This window comes from Telopea speciosissima, chromosome 6, assembly GCF_018873765.1.
Source record: "Telopea speciosissima isolate NSW1024214 ecotype Mountain lineage chromosome 6, Tspe_v1, whole genome shotgun sequence".
Taxonomy (NCBI): domain Eukaryota; kingdom Viridiplantae; phylum Streptophyta; class Magnoliopsida; order Proteales; family Proteaceae; genus Telopea; species Telopea speciosissima.
The window spans coordinates 50665570-50689882 of NC_057921.1; the positions used below are offsets into that span (position 1 = coordinate 50665570).

The 24313-nt window shown below is 40.1% G+C and overlaps 1 protein-coding gene across 1 annotated transcript; it reads left to right on the plus strand.

The window, feature by feature from the left end:
* Positions 1–18257: 18257 nt before the first annotated feature.
* LOC122665896 lies at positions 18258–19552 on the plus strand. Its single transcript, XM_043862028.1, has 2 exons — positions 18258–18298; positions 18682–19552. Exons 1-2 carry the CDS (start codon positions 18258–18260, stop codon positions 19550–19552), a joined length of 912 nt encoding a protein of 303 aa, XP_043717963.1.
* Positions 19553–24313: the final 4761 nt, after the last annotated feature.

Sequence of the window (24313 nt, forward strand, 5' to 3'; positions counted from 1 at the left end):
ATCGATATGCACAAAAAGGAGGAGACAATGCTTAGTGGGCCCTTTCTTTGGGTGATTAGGGTTTTTGGTCATCGTCGGCCAAAAATTGTAATTTTTGTGCTCCAAGGATATGTATCGATGTCTGGGTTCTTTGTCAAGGGTGGTTTTTCTTTTTCCTTTTTTTGTGTATTTGTAGGTGTTGCCTACCTAGGTGTTTGTGGCACCGAGGTTAACGTCGGCTCTGAGGCTCCAACCATCGGTCATGGATTGTTTAACACATTTGGGGCCCCTTCTATTGGCACGTATGTGCACGCGCTTCAAATTAACAATGGCTAAAGCCTATTATCTAAGGAAGTGGTAGTGACCCAACCCCTAGTCTGGATGATCCAGTCAATGTCATGTGCGATCGGGTCAATTTTCACTCCTTGGTTTTGGATACCGTATGTCCATACCTTGTGTTTATCATGTTCTCTAACTGTTTTATGTATTTCATTTTCTTTTGTTTGGCGTTGGGCGCGCATGAATGAATAGCCTTGCTTTCTACCTGTAAGATAATTAGCATTCCATTAATCACAGAGGTTTAGGGATTACCTGAACCGAATGGAATCGCAGCGGAAGGGATGATCGAATGCGGCTTATAGTTACGAGCACAACACGATCTCTACAGGTTTCTCCTCAGAGAACTCTACATCACAAAACCTTAGGCAACGATGGAAACCCTAGGAAACACAGAAATTGAAAGGAGGGAGAGAGATTCTAATTGTGTTCATCTCATAGGGTTTGAGCCAAATAATTTATTTATAGGCTAAACCCCTAAGGCTCCCCCACTAATCCAATTGAGAAAAACTTGAATGCATAATTAAATTTGTCACGCCCCCATCCCAACAAGGGATAAAATACATTATAAGGGGTGACTAGGACAACGCTTGTCATCCTACTAAGCTGCCAGGATCACTGACACAGTGTCCCAACGCACAGTCATAACTAATATTAAAACAATATAATATCAGAGTGCGGAAAGGAAAATATTACATTCCAAATGATCAGTAGTTTTGCGGAAGCGTATAAAATCAATAGTTACAAGATGATCAAAGCCTAGATGATAAATACTGTAGTTAATCCATTTTTCATTACCATCTAATAATGATTAACAAGGGTATAACAGTAAATGTTTTTACATGGGCCTACGCCCTAAAATAAACAAAAGGGGAACAAGTCCCTAGAATTCTCACGGCCCGTAGGCACAATTGTCACAAGGACACCCGTTGCCATGTTCCTCTAACACAGCTTCCGGCTCCTCCGTACCTGCATCATAATCTAAAAATTGTGTACACGAGGGGGTTAGCTCTCCACTGAGCCAGTGAGGGGATGGGGATGCACAAACACACAATTCACATAGTCCAATGATGCATGCATATGTTAAGTAAATTTTCCACCTAACATCACAACTAAGTCAATGGCATATGCTACGTGACAACTCGGGAGACACTGTGGGTCACTTAACTTATCGCCACAATGAAACCTCAATTGTCACCTGGGACCTACGCCGATCGAAGCCTCCAAGACCACTCGGTGGCGACCCCGATAACCAATACTACCATGATGGCCTCTCCCACCTCCACGAATCCGTGTATCGATTACCCAACACCTAAACCCCTGTTGGTAAGGGTCGTAGCATAAGGGTGTAAAATCCTAGCCACAGCTACATGCAAGTCCTATCGTCCCGAGAGGTAATCCGGGCGCATCAACTTTTCATCTGGTTTAGTGCCCGGTTACCAGCACGGCACGGCGCATACAGTTCAACATGACATTCAACATAATTTCTTCATAAATATATATATTATCCGGGGTTTCACGGCACCCACCGCACGAGACCCATCAAAGTAAAGCATCTCCAATTAACATCATAACATTCATATATAAAAGTATGCAATATGCGCAAGCATGCTTAATAATTTATAATGATGACATAATATACAATGCAATAATAATATCAAGCCCAAACAACCAAACCCACTCACTATTTGTGTTATGTCCCGATGTTATGAGTTGTCGCCGCAATCAAGTAACACGTCACAAGATGAAAACTTTAAACCTAAATAAAGAGTGCAAACAGGATTAATTAAGTAAAGGGACGGATCCCCAAAAGGTCTCCCATTAATCATTTAAGTATAAGGTTTCAGAAGTGAAGTGGTTGCAGGTGTGGTTTCATGCCCAAATTCTGCAACCACATGTAAATCCTAGGAAACCCGGGGCCCAGGACAGTTTTAGTCAAGGTCGGATGCAGATGTGGTTTCAGAAAACTGAATCCGAGTGTAAATCCTAGGAAACCAGGGGCCCAGGACAGTTTTAGTCAAGGTCGGATGCAGATGTGGTTTCAGAAAACTGAATCCGAGTGTAAATCCGAGCTTCACAGGGGCCTTTTCAGGGAGGTAATTTCAGGGTGGTTTCTTGCAGGTCTGAAACCACATGTAAATCCTAGCTAACCAGGGGCTTAGGATAGTTTTAGTCAAGGTCGGATGCAGATGTGGTTTCAGAAAACTGAATCCGAGTGTAAAACCACATACCTGCAGAACCGAAAATTGAAGGGTTTCTCACTAGGGATTCATTTTCCAAGGGGTTTAAAGGTAGGGAGGCTTCAAGAAAGCTTCCTCCTAGGTCCATTAGGGTTCTAAGACCTCATTAGGTCCATGTAATCCCATGGATTTAAGAGAAAACAAAGAGAACCTAAATTAGGACATAATATGGTAGAAACCTTAAATTTCTTAAATGGAAAGAGATTACTTAGGCTTAGGGCTTGTAATGGAGTGAAATAACTCCACCATAGTCTAGGTTTAGAGGTTCCATCGATTCCTTAGGTTCCAAGAGAACCCTAGGTCGAATTTCTCCCATTTCCCAAACCCCAAAACCCAAAATAGAAGAAAAGAGATGGGATTGAATGGCTTACCCACCCCAAGGTAGAAGGCTCCATGTTGAGGCTCCAAGAAGTGATCTTCAAACCTCCAACCAAGATTCTCCACCCTTCTTCCTCCTTTTCTCCTTCCTTCTTTCTTCTTTCCTTCTTTCTTCTTTCTTCTTTCTCCTTTCTCTCCTCTTTCTCTCTTCCACGATTTAGGCTAGATGGGAGAAGAAATGAAAATGAATCCTTCTCCCCCCCCTTTGTCTTATTTATAGAAAATGGGCTTGGGTCCTTTAAGTTAAATGGGTCAAATAGTTAAATGGGTGGATCCAAGATAAATGGGTCATTAGGCCAAATGGGTAGTTTAAGTTAAATGGGTCAAGAGGGCTTAATGGGTTGACCCATGGTCTTATTTAGGGTACAGGAATGGGTTAACCCATCTTTGGGTCAAATAGAGTTAAATGGGCCTGCCCACAACCTTAATTAGGGAAAAGCCCATTCTTAGATGGGTTCATAAGAGATGGGTATAAGTCCCCAATGTACTTCCTAAAGGTACGTGGGACCCGAACTTAAATTATTCCCTTCTCTCATGAAATAGCTCGAGCGGTTCAAGCCCGGACCCGCACTTCGAGGTTACCAAGGGAAGAATAATTAATAAGACTTGAGGCTAGAACTTACTTTTCCATTGCCATGGTGAGTCAATGGTAAGCCCGTATCATGATCAATAATTTGTAATCGGGTTTGACCACCGGTGAGAACAGCTCACCAGCACGTGGCAGTGATAACCACACGTCACGGGGAAGAAATAATAATTAATTATGATCCGGGGTGCGGGTATAACATCCTCCCCACCTTACAAGAAATTTCATCCCCGAAATTTGAGGCAGCTAGGGTCTCAAGTGAGAAGGGCTGTTGGATAACAACATCCCAAGTCACCCACATCTTGAACTAAGTCAAAGGTCGGGTCAAGATGAGGCAGTGCCTACGTGGCACAGCAAGTCAGGTTCCACAATTCTCTTTTCCTTACAGGGTCGCATTACCACAGGGGTGTGGTTCACAATAACCCTAGAAAAATAGGGTTCCAACTACTAAGTTAAGTCTCAAGGAACAGAGTTCCCTAAATCTTCCAGATCAGGTGATACCATTCTAGCCTTCACTACTCTGGTCAGTCTTGGGTTACAGGATTTAACCTGTCCATGTCCCAACATAGGGTTCACATTCTAAAGGCTTTCACATCTGGTTGTCTCATTACCTAACCCAACTTTAGAATGATTTGGAATATTGATGGAATCTCCTATTGTTCACTCCCAGTACGGAGGGGACGCATTTGGTGATCCATTACCCCATTCATATCTGTCGTTGGAGAAGGTCTTGTTACATCCTTCAGTTTCAACTTTCACAACCTTTAACCTACTACACAGTTATCCCACAGGGAAGAGTCCACATCAGTCCTCTTTCGAGAACCAATAACCATTACTAGCTTTTGTCCAAGTCAACTCTTCAAGCAGTCTCCATAATTTAACCTATCCGGTCATTAAATTCATTCTTCATTACCCTAAGGTTTGTAGTACCAGAGAATCACTCTAGTCACACAAGTCCAAGGTTCTAAGGTATATCTATATATATTTATCACACCAATATGTAGGCATAGATTCAATAATTACATTCAAATCCCTATGGACATAATTGTCATCTAGGTCAATCCACCAGAACAAGAAGTTCTCAGGTACGGTTCACTAAGTCTTTTTTTTTTTTTTTTTTTTTTTTTTTGGAAAGTCAAATCACGGTGTAGGACTTTCTCTATGAGTCTAAACAAGGTTTGGATGGACCAAGTAAAGTTCAAATAGAGTCGTCACTAGCTTGAGGTGTTATGAATGACTTCCAAATACACGTGACCTTCATGGCTTACTCAAATAAACCAGTCTATTACTTTCCTTTCCTAGTACCTATCCATAGGTTTAGATTCTACGCACCGCATTAAGGGTCTCTACCCGTATAGGTTTAGGTTTCTCTATCCATAAGGTTCGGGTCTTTAAATTCATAGGATCGAAGGTCTTCATCCTCAAAGGTAACTCTTCTCCTCTTATGTAAGAGAGGAGTCACAACGGTTACCGATGCCTGCTAGTTCTTATTAGCTGGCCCAGTCGGGTACAAGTCCTAACCTCTTTCAATTCAAGGTATTGACTAGACTTAGGTGGTTCCCACAAATGGGTCACACAACGGGGTGTCCGATCTAGGGTATAGGCACATAATCATCACATATAAGTGTAGTCAAAGGTCTCCAAAACAAGCTAAAAATCCTAAAAGAAATCAGGTGGACTCACGAACGGTGTCAGTACTCTGGGTCCGTTCGTGGCTCCTCCGCGAAAATAGGGAGAGCAGACTAACGGGCGGATGTGGAATGCGAATCCGTTCGTTTGTCCAATCTCAAAAGTCTCAATGGCCGAGAGGGTTTAAGTCAAACGGATTTACGGACGGATGCATGAGTGTGGATCCGTTCGTTGATCCGCACAGATTTATAATGATAATTTCAAGTTTTATGCGGAGCGGATTCACGATAAGTGGATTCGCTCGTTCGTTCATTTGCAGAAATTTAACATAACAGAGCCGCGAGTTTTAAAACTCACTTTTGGCTCCAAAGAAAGGAACATAACCACAGGGAGAAAAAGCTCTACAAGGACTTCCGTTCAAGCTTCCCTCGGGTGGTTTTCTTGTAATCTTAAGCCTCAAGGTTTAACTCTCACTTGTTCAAGATATGGCTTTCTTCCCATTCCTACTTTCTCTTTTCTTGGATTTGGGATGAATCATTTCAAGTTGTGATCATGTCTTGACTTTGCTTGTAATACCATGGCCATGTACACCAAATCCATGCCAAACCGATTGGAACTAGGGTTTTTGGGTGTAAATCAAGTCCTATTTGATCGATGACACTAAGTTGTTGGATCCTTGTTTGATTATTGCATCTTTTATAAATTTCAAGTCTTTGCAAGAAATATTTTAGAGATTATTGCTATGTTCGTCATATCTAGTTGAATTTTACTTGGATTATGTTCAGGTTTTAGTTATAGTAAAATCCTCAATTCACAATATTTTGGAAAACTCTCCAAGTTCAAATCTAATTCTTTTACATGCCATAAAATCTCATAGAAAATTATCACATTGTCTTATCTTCAAGCATATTCTCTTGTATACATGATCGTTGATAAAATCCTTAGAATCTTTCCTCTCTTCCTCAAATAAATAATTCTTGTCTCTTGTTGAGGTATTTTCATCCAATAACTTGCTTGTTTCATATTCGTTGGGATGTAAAGTAGCCAAAAGTATATGTTGTTCACATTGATCTCATTATTCACGTCCATGCACTAGGGATTTCACACGGATTTTACATGTGCATTGATCTTATTCATTTCTCTTCACTCCAAACATCTTCCTCTGGTTATCATGTCTCATTTCCCTTATATGCTCTTGTCACAATACCATTTCCACATCTTGTATACATTTCACTTCTATACTTTTATTTGTCAAGCATAAAGCTTAAGTTACCGGGGTAAGATATGCCACAAGAGGGGCGAGGGAAACATCAAATAGAGGTAATAAAAGCCTAACATAGGTTGGTTCATCAAGACAAGGCAAGAAAACCCTTTCTGGCTTGGGCGGTTTTAGGTGTGGTTTCAGTAAGTTGCAACCACAGGTAAATCCGAGCTTTTTCAGAATCAAATTTTGTTCTCAGAAATTCATGGATTCTCAGTCGATTTCACAAAATTGAATCCACGGGTGAAACCGCATGGCCCAAAATTAAAATTTTAAAACCCGTGACTTAGAGGTTTATTTTTCTCCTTCAAAACACAACTCTAAAGCTCGGAGAAACCCCAAGCCTGACCATACTTGCTCTCTCCTCACTCCTTGGTGGATTTTAGTGCTCCAAATTACTCCTCAACAACATCCAATCACATTCAGGTAAGATCTCTCTCTCTCCCATTGATTTCTCTCAAGGAGAAACCCCAAAACATAATTTAGGTTTTGAAAACTTGGGGGTTTTGCTTTCTTTTGCTCAGTAGGCTGTTCACAATCTAATCTTAACCATTTTCTCACCATAAGCAACCTATACAAGGGCTTGCATACGATCTTGGCATCTAACTCAAGGATTTAGGTTGGATTTTGGAAAAAACCAAAACCTACTCAAATTTTCCTCTTCTCTTTTGCCATGTATGAATCGGTCTTACTAGATAGGGCTTAGTTTACATCCTTTGAGTTGTCACAAGCCAACTTTACTTGTTTCTCAAGATTCAAACTTCCAATCACAAAATCTGAAAAATTTTTTTTTTTTTTTTTTTTTTGAAGCCCAAGGCATGCTCCATGATCGAACAAGTCTACTTCTTGTTTGAACTTACTACTTTGTATAAAATATCATGTCCTAGGCATAATATGACCATGAATCTTCATTATTTATCATGTCATTCACATAATGGCCATGCCTTTCCTTTTTTCCCTAACTTCTTAGATCACAATTGGATAAAATCAAAATTTTCTAGCCTAAGAATCCTGCTGAAATTTAATTTGCTTTGGAAGGAAAATCAAGGACTAGGTTTTGAACTTCACAACCTTACATTGATCATCTACTTAGGCCTTAGCATTCAAGGTACAAATTTGCTATCAATCTTGGCTTTTAGCTGCAGGTTAAAACAATCAATGGCTCCAAGAACACGGCGTGCATGCGTTGAACAAGTTGCACCAACTGTCCTAGATCCACTATGGTTTCAAAAGATAGAGGACCAAGAGCTTTACCAGACTACTTCCGCTTTAAAAATATAGTGGAAGGGCGGGATGTAGTGTTGGATGATCTCAAAGCTTCCATGGTGGGGCAGAGATTCGAGGCATTGGGGTGGACCAACATTCTCAACCTTCCGAACCATACTACCTAAACTCATTTACCATTTCTATGCAACCGGACCGAGAACCCAGGCACACAAAACTATCGGGTTGTTTCATGTGTCAAGGGGGTTCCTATAGCCTTCATTGCAGCACGTTGGCGGCGTTATCAACGTGTCCATTGGAGGAGCAAGGACCTATTGTTCACTTAGAAGGAATCCCTATACCTTAATCAAGTGGGAGGTATTGACATTCGATGGCCATCAGGGCTGAACCTGCGAGTGGTGGATGGCTTCGATGAGGTCACGAAGCAACTCTCCAATCAGACTTGGCGCCTAGAGGGTATCGAGAGAGGGGTAGATGACATCGACAGCTTTCTTGGTCGCGATGGTGGCGGTGGTGCAATGTCTAGCTCAGCTTTCTCTCAACAATTAAAGTTATCCCGGATCAGTTCTTATAGTTCTTGTCTTAGGATGAACAACTGGGAACTTTTAGAAATGGTAGACTTGTATATTTAATCTGAGATGAATAGAATCAAATGTTTTGAGTTGGAACAGATGAGATCTTGCATTTCGAGTTGAGAAAGACACGCATTATGCCGAAGCGGAGAATCTGGAACAATCATGGTGTTTAGATAAGTATCTTTTGATTGAGCAGGATAGAATCATATGTCTTTGTTGGAATAGATGAAATCATGAATGTTGAAATGGGAAGGATATGATTGCCTCCCAAGAAGATTTGGAACGATTGAATATTTGTAATTAATCTTATATGTATCTCTATGTATTTGCTTACTTCTTTCTTGTTTAAATCATTATTGATAATTATGCTTGGTTATAATTGGTTCATTATTGTTTATGAATTTTAACATATAGTTACTCATTTATGACCTACTTAAGGCTCAACCAAGCAATTTCAAAGTTGTAGCTTAATGACTATGGTTCAAGTCCTAAGTGCCATGTTGCCTATTATCTTCTAAGTTTTGTTTCACCACAATCAGTCTTCTCCTATGTCCGCACACAATCATTTATGTTCTTGAAGATTTTTAGTTTAGAACCTAATTGTGGAGAGTAAATCAAGAGTCCGCGAGACGTGGTCGGTGCGAGCATCATTGCTCGATACCACTGTCACGCCCCATCCCAACAAGGGATAAAATACATTATAAGGGGTGACTAGGACAACGCTTGTCATCCTACTAAGCCGCCAGGATCACGACAAGTGTCCCAACGCATATCATAACTAATATTAAAACAATATAATATCGAGTGCGGAAAGGAAAATATTACATTCCAAATGATCAGTAGTTTTCGGAGCGTATAAAATCAATATTACAAGATGATCAAAGCCTAGATGATAAATACGTAGTTAATCCATTTTTCATTACCATCTAATAATGATTAACAAGGGTATAACAATAAATGTTTTTACATGGGCCTACGCCCTAAAATAAACAAAAGGGGAACAAGTCCCAAGAATTCTCACGGCCCGTAGGCGCAATCGTCACAAGGACACCCGCTGCCATGTTCCTCTAACATAGCTTCCGGCTCCTCCGTACCTGCATCATAATCTAAAAATTGTGTACACGAGGGGGTTAGCTCTCCACTGAGCCAGTGAGGGGATGGGGATGCACAAACACACAATTCACATAGTCCAATGATGCATGCATATGTTAAGTAAATTTTCCACCTAACATCACAACTAAGTCAATGGCATATGCTATTGTGACAACGAGACACTGTGGTCACTTAACTTATCGCCACAATGAAACCTCAATTGTCACCTGGGACCTACGCCGATCGAAGCCTCCAAGACCACTCAGTGGCAGACCCCTGATAACCAATACTACCATGATGGCCTCTCCCACCTCCACAGAATCCGGTGTCGATTACCCAACACCTAAACCCCTGTTGGTAAGGGTCGTAGCATAAGGGTGTAAAATCCTAGCCACGACTACATGCAAGTCCTATCGTCCCGAGAGGTAATCCGGCGCATCAACTTTTCATCATCGGTTTAGTGCCCGGTTAAGACGGACGGCACATGATTCAACATGACATTCAACATAATTTCTTCATAAATATATATATTATCCGGGTTTTGCACCGCACCCACCGCACGAGACCCATCAAAGTAAAGCATCTCCAATTAACATCATAACATTCATATATAAAAGTATGCAATATGCGCAAGCATGCTTAATAATTTATAATGATGACATAATATACAATGCAATAATAATATCAAGCCCAAACAACCAAACCCACTCACAATTTGTGTTATGTCCCGATGTTATGAGTTGTCGCGCAATCAAGTAACACGTCACAAGATGAAAACTTTAAACCTAAATAAAAAGTGAAAATAGGGTTAATTAAGTAAAGGGACGGATCCCCAAAAGGTCTCCCATTAATCATTTAAGTATAAGGTTTCAGAAGTGAAGTGGTTGCAGGTGTGGTTTCATGCCCAAATTCTGCAACCACATGTAAATCCTAGGAAACCAGGGGCCCAGGACAGTTTTAGTCAAGGTCGGATGCGAGATGTGGTTTTAAAACTGAATCCGAGTGTAAATCCTAGGAAACCGGGGCCGGGACGTTTTAGTCAAGGTCGGATGCGGATGTGGTTTGAACGAATCAGTGTAAATCCGAGCTTCACGGGGCCTTTCGGGAGGTAATTTCAGGGTGGTTTCTTGCAGGTCTGAAACCACATGTAAATCCTAGCTAACCAGGGGCTTAGGATAGTTTTAGTCAAGGTCGGATGCAGATGTGGTTTCAGAAAATTGAATCCGAGTGTAAAACCACATACCTGCAGAACCGAAAATTGAAGGGTTTCTCACTAGGGATTCATTTTCCAAGGGGTTTAAAGGTAGGGAGGCTTCAAGAAAGCTTCCTCCTAGGTCCATTAGGGTTCTAAGACCTCATTAGGTCCATGTAATCCCATGGATTTAAGAGAAAACAAAGAGAACCTAAATTAGGACATAATATGGTAGAAACCTTAAATTTCTTAAATGGAAAGAGATTACTTAGGCTTAGGGCTTGTAATGGAGTGAAATAACTCCACCATAGTCTAGGTTTAGAGGTTCCATCGATTCCTTAGGTTCCAAGAGAACCCTAGGTCGAATTTCTCCCATTTCCCAAACCCCAAAACCCAAAATAGAAGAAAAGAGATGGGATTGAATGGCTTACCCACCCCAAGGTAGAAGGCTCCATGTTGAGGCTCCAAGAAGTGATCTTCAAACCTCCAACCAAGATTCTCCACCCTTCTTCCTCCTTTTCTCCTTCCTTCTTTCTTCTTTCCTTCTTTCTTCTTTCTTCTTTCTCCTTTCTCTCCTCTTTCTCTCTTCCACGATTTAGGCTAGATGGGAGAAGAAATGAAAATGAATCCTTCTCCCCCCCCTTTGTCTTATTTATAGAAAATGGGCTTGGGTCCCTTAAGTTAAATGGGTCAAATAGTTAAATGGGTGGATCCAAGATAAATGGGTCATTAGGCCAAATGGGTAGTTTAAGTTAAATGGGTCAAGAGGGCTTAATGGGTTGACCCATGGTCTTATTTAGGGTACAGGAATGGGTTAACCCATCTTTGGGTCAAATAGAGTTAAATGGGCCTGCCCACAACCTTAATTAGGGAAAAGCCCATTCTTAGATGGGTTCATAAGAGATGGGTATAAGTCCCCAATGTACTTCCTAAAGGTACGTGGGACCCGAACTTAAATTATTCCCTTCTCTCATGAAATAGCTCGAGCGGTTCAAGCCCGGACCCGCACTTCGAGGTTACCAAGGGAAGAATAATTAATAAGACTTGAGGCTAGAACTTACTTTTCCATTGCCATGGTGAGTCAATGGTAAGCCCGTATCATGATCAATAATTTGTAACTGGGTTTGACCACCAAGTGAGAAGCTCACCAAAGACGCGGCGTGATAACCACACGTCACGGGAAAGAAATAATAATTAATTATGATCCGGTGCGGGTATAACAAAATTTATGCGCCCTATGTGGGTGAGTGGGAGATGTAATAAAATATGGGTTTTGGGCCCAACTTGATCGTCCACATGTGGGGGCTGATCGCAGGCCCAAGGTGAGAGAGGGAGGAATGATCGCTTAAGTGATCGATTCCTTCCCCCCTTCTTATCCCTTAGATTAGATTCCTAGAGGGAATCGGATTAGTGGGGAAGCCTTAGGGGTTTAGCTTATAAATAAGTTATTTGGCTCAAACCCTATGAGGTGAACACAATTAGAGTCTCTCTCCCTCTCTCATCTTGGGCCTGGGATCAGCCCCCACATGTGGGCGATCAAGTTGGGCCCAAAACCCATATTTTATTACACTACCAAAAATAAAAAAAAAAGAAGAATTATATAACAAAAGAGTGCAACTTAGAAGTAAGAACTTTGTTTTATTGTTTCTTGTTGTTTTATTCACAAAAATTCTTTAAGTTAAGTACAAAAAGAATTGTCAACATAATTTAAAAGTGACTAACCATTATGTCTAGTCTTACACGTTTTTATTTTTTTAACAAAAAAGGAAAAAAAAAAATCCTTACATGTTTTTCATTTCTTTTGTCTACCGAAGAAGATTACATCATACTAAAAATGACATTAATTTATGTTTTACATTATTTATCCAAAACCATCTGTAGAAGATAAAACTTTTTTTTTGCTAGAAGGTCAGCAAGTATGTATTAATTGAAGGAAAAAAGTACAAGAGAATACTCAAGCATAGGTACTGATACAATAGGCCCCAGCCTCACAAACCATCTGCAGAAAATAAAACTTCATTAGCACTAATTTCAACAGAGCAAGGAACCCACTACTAAAAGAGCCATTCTTGTTCAGCTTTAGTCCCACATCTAATCCACTTACTTTCTTGGGATTCCATCTGTGTGGCTAAGGACGTACAAGAATGATTCTCATACGAGAACCTGATCCAGCCTCCTACTAAAACCATCACCATAGTACGTATTGTTCATCACAACAACTCAAAAGTAAATCATATTTTAAAAGGACAAAATGAATGCTAACCGGTCCAATAGCCCTTGCATTAAATGGTAGCCAATGAAAATATGCGAAGGCATTGATTTTGACACGATTTTTTATTTCATTAGAAACTAATCGGTATTTTTGTGTAACAACAAGGATATTGATTTGTGTTTAGGTGCAGGAACCATGCTAACGATCTTTTTCCCGATTGCCTCAGATAGCGAAAGCAGTAAGCAAGTGGGCTTACACGACTTTAAGACTCATCGTCTCATCCAACTCTCTAATGGCAAGCAAGCAATCAAATTTTTTTTGTTTTTGGGAGCCAAGTGGGCCCAAAGGGTAGAAATAGCTAGATAGATAGTGGTGTCAAACCGCTACGCCAATCATTTAGAATATGAAGAAAGGGAAAGTGTGTGTGTGGGGGTAGGGAAAAGAGGAGAGAAGTCATGTGGGGCTGTGCAAGCACTTAGTGCAGGCCTTGAAATTTTGTCCAGTGGCTGTTTCGTATTTTTATTCAACACTGATAATGATCTATGAGGTTAGCTTTTCCTTATTTTCTTTGGGATGTACTTGAAGTTTGACCGTTGTTTTTGTTTGAATTCATAATTTTCTTTTTGATTGAGAAAAAAAAAATCTATGAGGTTTTTTTCAATTATCACCCAAAAAACTTTCAAATCTACTATTACCTCCACAAAAATTTTCAAACAACTGCTACCCTCCCCTGTTGTATACTAATAACTAAGTGATCCCCACCGTTACAGACCTGTAACGAAGAGGGTTAGTAGTGATACTGTGCCGTTGTCACGGAATTTGTAGGATGAAAATGCCCTTCGTCCAAAGTGAAATTTTTTACAACTACCAACCCAAAAACTTTCATATCTATTATTATCCCCCCAAAACTTTCAAACAACTGCTACCCTCCCCTGTTGCATACTAATGACTAAGTGACCCCCACCGTTATAGATCCATAACGGAGGGGGTTAGTAGTGATACTGTGCCGTTGTCATGGAATTTGTAGGACGAAAATGCCCTTCGTCCAAAGTGAAATAAAACAATCTTCCAAGGGGTTATTTTTTTTTGTTTTCTTTGTCTCACCGATCTACCCTCCATAGGAATTAGGATGATTTACTACTATAGCTACTCTCTTTCACAGAAACTACGTTCCTTGAAGGAGAACCAGAACCCTTTATTGTCTCATCTTCTTCATCTTCTTATCTCCCTATCCATATCCAACACTTCGCCACAGATACTTTTTCTTCTTTTGATTACCATTTTTGAAGCCAAATCTGTACAGAAAACCTTATCCCCCTTTCATTCTCAATCTTAGTGATGTGGTTATTGCCTTAGGTGAGAGAGAGTTTGGATTAAATCGTATAGGTTCAGATGTTAATGGTTGAAAATGGTGAAGACAAACTCATTGTTGTGGCTCGCCACATTGTTAAGACTCTTGGCCGGACTGAGACCATGGCTGATGACATTCTTCAGTTCTTCTCCTCCTTCGACGGTCGCTTCTCCAGAGAGAAGTTGTCTGAGAAGATCAACAGCGATGATCCTCGAAGTTATGCTGCCTTGGAGCAGACTTTGAAATCTCTTGATCGTCAGATCTCTCAGTATGTCTCGGCTGAACAGCCCATTTGGTCTGTTTCTGTCGATTCCTTAACCTTCCTCGCCACCATTGATAAATTATTGTCCACATCCAAGGATTGGAATTCTTTAGCTGATGAGAAATCCATTGCTGCATGTTTGGATCGCGTTGATGAACTTCTTCAGCAGGCGATGTTTCGGCCGCCGACGAAGTTCTTCTTCCTCCGATTTGCTGCAATAGGTGAAGTGAAGAGGAAGTGAAGGTATAATCCTTTGAAGATTGTTTTATTTCACTTTGGACGAAGGGCATTTTTGTCCTACAAATTCTGTGACAACAGCACGGTATCACTACTAACCTCCTCCGTTATGGGTCTGTAACGGTGGGGGTCACTTAGTCATTAGTATGCAACAGCGGAGGGTAGCAGTTGTTTGAAAGTTTTGGGGGGGGGTAATAATAGATGTGAAAGTTTTTGGGGTGGTAATTGTAAAAATTTTTACTTTGGACGAAGGGCATTTGCGTCCTACAAATTCCATGACAATGGCACAGTATCACTACTAACCCCCTCCATTACGGGTCTGTAACGTGGGGGTCACTTAGTTATTAATATGCAACAAGGGTGGGTAGCAGTTGTTTGAAAGTTTTTTGGATGAGATAATAGTAGCTATGAAAGTTTTTAAGGTGATAATTGTAAAAAACCCAAAATCTATGAGTTGGTTGGTTCTCACATGTATGTTCACCTGTTGGTACGTGTAGAAGAACCGAACTCGTGAGGATAGAGGATGAGTAGAAATGAGATGAGTTGTGGAAGATGGTGTGGGTCACACATTTTCTGATATTTAAAAAAACAAAGAGCAGCTTCAGATAGGGGGTTGCCGATTTTTCTTTAGAAATTGTTAGTGTAAGAGATGTGGGAGAAGGCAGGGTCGATTAATTGGTTCAAGTTATTTGATTTTGATTCAAATCATGTGAACCAATTAAATGAGAATCGAAGAAACCGGTTGAGTTATACAAGTAGAGGGATAATTTGGATATTTTAAAATTTTCGGGGGAGAAGGAGAGGTAAATGCAGACCCATTTGAGAAATCAGGAAAAAAAATTTAAGTAGGGGAATTCGAGTAATTAGAAGGTAAGTACAAAGGAGTGATGGAAATTTTCGCAATGCAAAACAATAGTAAATGGATGTGTCTTTAACAGCCGGTAATAGTTTAATGAAAGGTTAATTAATGGACAGTTAGGATTCATGTAAAATAAATCAACGGTTCAGATGAATTACAATGAGTATTTTTTTTTTCCCGGTAATAAACTACAATGAGTATTAGTTCTCAACTCTCCTAAGCGCCGCTACCCTCCTCACCCATTAAAGATTACAATGTATTTCCTTTTAAAGATTGCTTTATGGAAAATTGACTTTTGCTTAGGCAGCATTTGGTATATATTCTTAGAATGCATTCTAAGTTGATTTCACATCATCGAACAATAAAAAAAAAATAAAATACATTCCAAGAATGCATACCAAAGACAGCCTAAATTTTGTATGATCATATCGCGTTGCGAGGAAGTGTCCTCAACAACTAGAATTCATTTTTAAAAAACAAAAATCAACTTTTTCTTTATGAACTCCTACTGAACTACTTACTAAGTACTATGCCATTTATTGTACATTGATTAGGGGAAGACTGTTCACATCAATGGGCATAAAAACTTGCTCCTTAATTACAAATGTTCGAACATGTCCTTGATTGAGCATGATCGATCCCTAGATATCAATCGAAGGCCTCGATCAATGGATCTTCCCATTGACCATGACTAAAGGAATACTCGATTTTAATTGGGGGTGGACTAAGGAGTGGCATTAGTTTGGGTTGGAGGGAGAGGAGGAAATAGGTGTTGGGATTCTTCTCACTTTAAAGGAGAGACGGACCCCACTTAGATTCAATTGAATATGCTTAGTTTTCGAATGAGAGACTTTTGTTGTTAGGTATATAGCATTTTAACTGTCACTCCATAACCTATTGCACTCATGCACTCTATTCAACTCTTTCACAAATCTCTAAATTAAGCCAAATAATCTCTTTACTAGTTTCAGTGATAGCAACATATTCTATCCTTTATTTTTTTTGATAAAAATATATTAAACCCAAGGGAAAAAAATTTTACCAAAAAAAAAAATTAAACCAAGGGTAAAAAGAAATACAAAACCAAACTGAAAAAACAACAACAAACCAACACCTAGGGCGTTAAACAAGGGGGTGGTTGAACATACAAAGCCCCTAACAAAAAGCTGAGGATACATGGAGAGGGGCGGGGGGGGGGGGGGGGAAGGGGCAAATATTGCAACTGCCCAATAATGGGGAGGCATGAATAGAAGAGATATATCCTAAGCCAAACTGATCCATCTGTTTCTCCCAGAATCTTTGCACGATATGATAATCAAAAGGGATTTCTGCTGCACCTCAAAATTAATAGAGAACCAGATTTGTTGATATGAATGCGAAGAGCTACACCATATGATTGCACAAAACACCATTTTGCCTACAACATCATGTACTAAATTCCATGTGAATTGATAGAGAACCCACTCTCACTCTCCATTGAAGACCGAATATGCCTACCAGAAGGCCAACATTTGACCAGAATATTCTTCCAAATAGATTTAGAAAAGGGGCAGCTAAAGAATAGATGATTAATCTTCACCATCATTCCAACATAGACAACAATTTGGGATTAAATTTAGATTGATCGATTCCTAAGAAAAATTTGGGTTGGGAGAGTATAATTAATAGCCCTCCAAGCAATGAAGTTATTCCTTGGGAAGTAATCCTTCTCCCAGATAATATTAAACCATAGAACCTTGGGCTGCCGCGATCTAATCAAATCCCAATTGGAGGCAAACAAAATCTACCTGAGGAATAAGCAATCCACCTGGTGAGATCCCCGCAACCACAAGGCCTCCTAGGAATGAGAGGGAGGTATTCCCAGGCCTCAAAAAGGACTGAAGAGGTAGGACGCCTAGGATTCCATATCTCATCCATAAGAATAGATGAAACTCTGGCTAACCTATCAAACTCAGCATCATATCGAATACGGTCTTCGTAATGGGAGATACGAATACCTTTAGGGTGACAAGAGTCAAGCCAAAGCATTGTCTTCCTCATCTACAATGGAAGACGATTGAAAACAATAATCAGAGGCCTCAACTGAAGCATCTTTCTCCAAGTCTAAGAAGAGGTAAAGGAATTTTGAATAGTCTAAATAGACTACTTTCTAAGAATCTTAGAACTGATCCACTTCACCCATATGGAATTTTCTGTAGTCACAACTCTCTATATGAGCTTCAATAGAGCTACAATATTAGCCTCCTTTACACTTTTGATGCCAATGCCCCCCTTATCCTTAGGAAGACAAATAACCTAGTAGCTACATGTGTGGAGAAAATTGGAGCTCTCTTGTCTCTTCCACAGGAAGAATCACAATAAAGATTCAATCATCTTGACGATGTTTTTAGGATCCCAAAAACACTCGCCCAATATAGATACGAGGCTTGAATGACTGATCTTATCAATTCAAGTCTTCCAGCATAAGAGAGGAGTCTACTCTTCCAAATCTAAAGTTTCTTGTGTAACCTATCAAGAATGGGCAAACAATGGTGCAGAAAGAGCTTCGAGAAAAGGAGGGGTAAACCGAGATAGGCAACCTGAAAATTCCCTAAGGAGAACCCAATTATGGAACAAAGGTTCTCCTTGCTAGATTTAGGGATACCAACAATGAAAATAATCGACTTTGACAGGTTGATTTTGAGCCCAGAGATCCCAGAAAACTCCTTTATAGAGTCCATGATGGAGACGATAGACTCGGGGTTACCTTTGAGAAAACAACACATAATCGACAAAGAAAAGATGGCTAAGGCTTAACGATTTAAATTTTGCTAGGGGCAGAATATCGTTTCTCTCTACCCGATGATGCCTATAGAGCAACCACCTTTTGTAGCTTTGGAATCCAGGTGACTGCTGTTTCACCTACAACAAAAACATATCCCTTCGTGCTTTTTCACCCCAGTGATAGAGAAGCCATTAGAAGAATTCAGTTGAGCCTCTTCCCTAGAAGTGATTGTTTGGTCTGGGGAGCAGCTAAAAATGGGCAGTTCTCAGTGAAAAGTGCTTACCACCTCCTCTCCAATCAATGGGAGGAAAGGGAGTCCTCCAAACCCTCATCTGCGAAAGTTCACTCTTGGGATTTGGTACCTACTTCGGTGTGGAAGATGATATGGTCAAGCAATACTTTGCCTAAGATTAAAACTTTTCTTTGGAGAGCTTGTGCTGGAGGCTTGGCATCGGCTGTTGCGTTACATTAGCGCCAAATTCCAGTTGATACTTGGTGTCACAGGTGTGGTGACCATGAGGAGACTGTTGACCATATCCTCCTAAAGTGCACGTTTGTGAGGGCTATTTGGTTCGGCTGTAACCTTAACTCCCTGTTGGCTCGTGGTGGCAACAACCTCAGCCTATACCAGTTTATTCAGACTTGGAGCTCCCTCTCTAACCGTGGTAAGACTACCTTCAAGGAGGTAACGGCCCTTTGCTGCTTCGTGTTATGGTATCTTTGGACCTCTAGAAACGATCTGCTTTTCGGTGGAAAAGTTTGTTCTGGTGAGGAGGTAATTCAGGCAGCTCATAAGGCGTGTAAAGAATTTTTGGAAGCCTCCAGTAAATCTGAGCTCTCACAGGCCTCTGCTCGAGTGCCTACGCATTCTATTTGGTCCCCCCCGCTTCTAGGTGCTTTCAAGCTGAACTGTGATGCATCCTTTGACCCTGGGTTGAAGCGTAGTGGCATTGGCTTTGTGATCAGGGACCATTTGGGTAGGAGTTGTATTGCCATCTCAAATCCGACAACCTTCAGTGACATTCTGGTTGGAGAGGCGATGGCGATCAGGGAAGGGCTTTTGGAAGCCATATCAGAAGGAACTCTCTCCATTACGGTTGAAAGTAATAATCTCGTCATCATTTCTTACCTCTTGAACCCTTCAAAGCCCCCTGATCTAAAAATCTTGCCAATTGTGGAAGATATTAGACATATCTCCTCTTACTTTGATGATTGTATGTTCTCTTATATTCCAAGGGCTGCTAACTCCCTAGCAGACTGCCTTGCTAGGAGGGCCCTATCAGTTTCGGGAAGGATGATTTGGCCCTATTCCGATCCCTTGCTATCCGAAGGTGCTACTTCGGATACGAGGAGTGTTTCTCGCTTTTTGCAATAAATTTATTATTGACCCCAAAAAAAAAAAAATCACCTGAATGATTTGAGTTAACATATCCATGCATATCAATATTAGTACCCCCAAAGTATAAATAGTAACTGGATGTACCTTTGAGAAACTTGGGTATCCACTAAACTACTTTCTAATGCTCCTTTACTGGGTTCTGCATGTACTTGTTGACAACTCCCACTGCATGTGCAATGTCCGGTCTCGTGCTTACCATCACATATATCAAACTTCCAATTACTGAAGAATATGACACTTTTGCTATGAACTCCTTTTCCTCCTCTCTTGAAGGACACATATATTTTGAAAGTTTAAAGTGACATGCCAATGGAGTAGCTATCAGCTTCGCCTTATCCATATTGAATCTTTTCAATACCTTCTCGACGTAGCTCTTCTTGAGATAACCATAATTTATTTGGTTTTCCATCTCTTTTTATATGCCTGCTAAGAATTTGCTTCGCCTCACCCCAATCTTTAATGTAAAAAACTTTGGGTAGATTTTTCTTGAGATTAGTAATACTTTGTAAAGACAATTCAAGAATTAAAAAATGTACATTCTCAAAATTTTGAAAAATAAACACAGTGCGGTCAGACTAATACCATGTAAATGTTTGAGTCCTACATTACCTTATCAAATTTCAAATACCACTATCTTGAAGCTTGGTTGAGGCCATACAAGCTCCAATTTAATTTATAAATCAGTTTCTACTTGCCCTTGACTTCAAACCCTTCAGGTTGATGCGTATAGATTTCTTCATCCAAATCACTATGGGGAAAACCAATTTTAACGTCTAATTACTCAAGACATAAATCTTATACAATTACCATGCTTAACATAATGCGAATTGAAGTCGTTTTAACCACATGAGGAAATTTTCTTAGAAATTGATACATCCAATATTCATCGGGCCAATCAACGACCGCCACGTGTCACAGACGACCCGCTCCATAGCTAAGGGGAACGAACCGGGGTCCCAGCACCACTCGGGGGCGCGGCCACCACTAGGGCGCTGCCCCGCATCAGGGCGCGGCTTCCTCACCCAGGCGCGGCCTCCTCACCCAGGCGCGGCCTCCTCACCAGGGAGAGGCCTCACCCAGGCCGCGGCCTCCTCACCAGGGCGCGGCCTCACTCAGGCACGGCCACCACTTGGGCGCGGCCTCACCTAGGCGCAGCCACACATCCAGGCACGGCCTGCACCCAGGCACAACATCGTGGGCACGTGAGGTGGGGCCCACCCATCTACGATCCTATCGTATCGCTAAGACTCATGTCACTACCAGGACTCTAGACCGCCGATTAGAGGTCACGTCATCCAGACGGATTCAAGCACCAAGGACGTTATCACCACATGCGGGTATCTATCCACCAAGGATCCTGATGCCACCAGGACACTCCCTCCCACGGGGAGATGGCCAATCAGGATAGAGCCCCGTTACCCAGGGCCTCTATCCACTCAATGGCACAATCGCCATCAAACGGGGACTCTCCACACCGCCATACACCGCCATATGCTACTATAAAAGGCAAGGTACGCAACCCCATCAGGGGACATCTAAACTCATACTGAATAATCACTATTCATCTATTTGCGCCAGGAGATCTAACTTTGGCATCGGAGAGCCCTAGGCCGGGACCACACCGGTTCTCTCTGTTGACCCCTTTGGTCCACTTGCAGGTGACGGCACTAGCAGGACCGCTCGACGATTTCTTGACGCAACAGAAATCAATACCTTTTTTCTATGCAAACCCTTTTACTACGAGCCTTATTCCTTTATATCTTTTTGTTCCTCTAACTTCATCTTTCTTTCTGTATACCCATTTGTTGTACAATTCTTTCTTTCTAATTGGCAATTGCACCAAATCCCATTTTATTAATAACTAGAATATTTTAGTGTTAATATAGTAATATATAAATAAATTATAACACTACTATATTATAGTATATTAATATTTTATAAATACAATATTAAAGTATTTACGAACCTACAGGAATCGGACTCGAACCGTGTAAGAACTGAATGTCGGAACCAAATAAGAACTGAAACCAAACCTAGCAGGTTCAGTTTGATAATCGATTTGTAAACTGATTTTAGTTCTTGATTTGATTTCGGTTCACACACCAGCAATCTAGAATCAAACCAATTTACACCTTCAGACTGGCAGAACCTCTAGGCGTCCTCTCCTTTTGTATGAAATGTTGAGTTCATGGATTGACTTACTCGATAGTATGGTTAGTACGTTATATCCATTTGGAGATGCTTTACAGGAAGTTGTCTATTAACCTTTGTGCGGTCATACCACATGGAGGTAAAGTACTCTCAAGATCTACAATCTACTACAAAAAAAATAAAAAAAAATAGAGATAAAGTACTCCAAGCTAGCGTCTGTTGTGTCAATCTCTCTTTTTCCCCTTTGAAACGATCTCTTGCCTGTCCTATATGATGTTCTGTCCTGTGCCTCCATCAGTGCCACTCACTAATTTATTGTATGCAAGCAATGTGCCTATCCATATCCCTAAAAATCAAATAACAACTTTTTTAAAGGAAGTGTACACTTATTTGGGGTGACCTGTGGACTGATATTAATAAGGTGGGGGTGGAGGGGAGGAATATGTTTTTCTGTTTTTTTTGGTAGAAAGGAGGAATATGTTCACATCAGCCCAAGATGGGAGGTCTAGGTCTCTATATCGTTGGATGATGGGGAAGTTAAAGATGAATTTGACGGTAATTAATTTCCAATTATATAGTTCACTATGTCTGGTTTGTTATGCTTGTTTATTTTCATAAATAAAGATTGGGCAAGAGAATGCTAATTGGTCATATTGGCTCTACATCAATACGAGGATCAATGAGAATGCGCACAAAAGCATTGGTTTGAATGAAAATTTTGATTTTACTGGGGGTTGAACGGTCTTTTCCCATAAAGAATTTAGATTTTATTTCAATATAACATGACTGAATTAGATTAGAAATCAACTAATAATTAGATGACGATATAACAAATTATCTATTATTTAAAAATCAATTTACATAACCGTAAACAAAAACCGTATTAGAAGTTAAACCTATTCCAATCTCCACTTATAATTTAATAATTGATCATTTGAGTATGAAATTTAAAACGTATCTAGTCGAGACAACGAATTCTCCATCTAACGGTTAGAATAATCACATAATTTCCAGTTTTTATTTCTTTTGGTTTTTAATAAATTATATTTCTTTTCACTTGATAAAAATAAGCCAAAGAATGATTGCTTTTTATATTTCTCTCGTCATTCTTTCTACGATGAAGTGAAGTCATCACTCGTTCTACCAAAACAAAAAAGTCATCACTCATCACCCAACCCTTGACTCTCCTTTCTCTTTCCATTGAAAAAATAATAAATCCTAAAGTTTGTCTAAGAATTACTCTAACCTCAATCTAACAACTAATGTAACTGATTAATTTATAAACTAAGATGAGAGAGACCAAGTCATACCATCCACCATTCCTATTTCCTCTCAATGAGAGAGAGAGACCACTACTTGTAGGTGAACCACTAATTTAAGCTTTGATTGGATTAATCTATGTCTTATCATAATGAAGATTGTTTAAATCTTTAGATATATAGTCTTCATCGCCTCCTATTCATTTGGTAAATATTAGTCCAAATGAAGTGTACCACGTTGAGGGGGAAAAAAAATCTTTATCAACAATTGAGAAATTAAAAAATTTGTTAGGATTTGTTTTAGTGTACAATCAGATGTTCCTCACATAGACTGACACTCCACATCTGATGCTAACCATTTAATCGATCTTCATCTATTGTCATATCTTTCGTGTATATCCATGCACCTCATTATAGTCCCATGCATCTTCTCGTAATCCTAAATTCTATTTTGCCATATGACAAATTCTGATAAGACTAAAACTTGACATATTAATATGGGACCTTGGGATTTATACGTTCACATACATTGTCAATAGTAGAATTAGAGTCAGAGTGTTTTTATAGTTTTAACTTGTAAGCAATGTGGGTCAAGGTTATAGGTATTGGTATTGGTGGCAGTTTCGATCATCGCTGGTACTGATACCAATATCAATACCGATACATTATGGATCAGATCATATTAGGCCTGTATCGATCTGTAACAATATCATATCGGTATCAAGTATCAGCATACAGTACCGATTCATTGATCCATTAGATTAACTAATTAACTTAGAAAGCCATGAAATATATTTTCTTAATTTTAGGTAATTAACTTAGTAAAAGGTTTAATTAAAAGGAGTTTAGTAAGAGGTTGGTCAAAAAATAAAATCAAATCGTGCATATTTGGTCTTTGGTGGGGTCCTTCAAAATTTGGTCTTTGGTGTGGGGTCCTTCACACCTCACCATCCCACGTGCTCAAACTGACCCCTACTGTGTCAGTGACCAGCCGAAACTTTAGAAACTTGAAGAACTTTCCTAACCCATTCATTCTTGGTAAGGTACTTAGTCCCTAAGAAACTGGTCTTGATTTCTTTGAATCACAACCCATAAAATATCTTTCAGATTTTAGCACCAACACAATACACCAATCAATATTAATAACTCTTGTGTGAGCTGTTTTCCAAAAACTCTGCTCTGGTCAAAACATCAGCATAGAAAATCTGCCCTCAGACACTGTTCTTCAAATTGGACCAGGTCCAATGGTCCATTTATTCACTCAAAAATTCTAAGTACCGGATAGGATCCATCGACCCGTTACCAGCATAACCCGAATTAAAAGGGT

What these genes read in the sequence shown, in the direction of transcription:
- LOC122665896 (XM_043862028.1), top strand. Translation starts at nt 18,258, where the DNA reads ATGCCTATAGAGCAACCACCTTTTGTAGCTTTGGAATCCAG. An exon ending in TTTGTAGCTTTGGAATCCAG is followed by an intron (nt 18,299 to 18,681) that starts GTGACTGCTGTT and finishes TTGGTGTCACAG; the next exon opens with GTGTGGTGACCATGAGGAGA.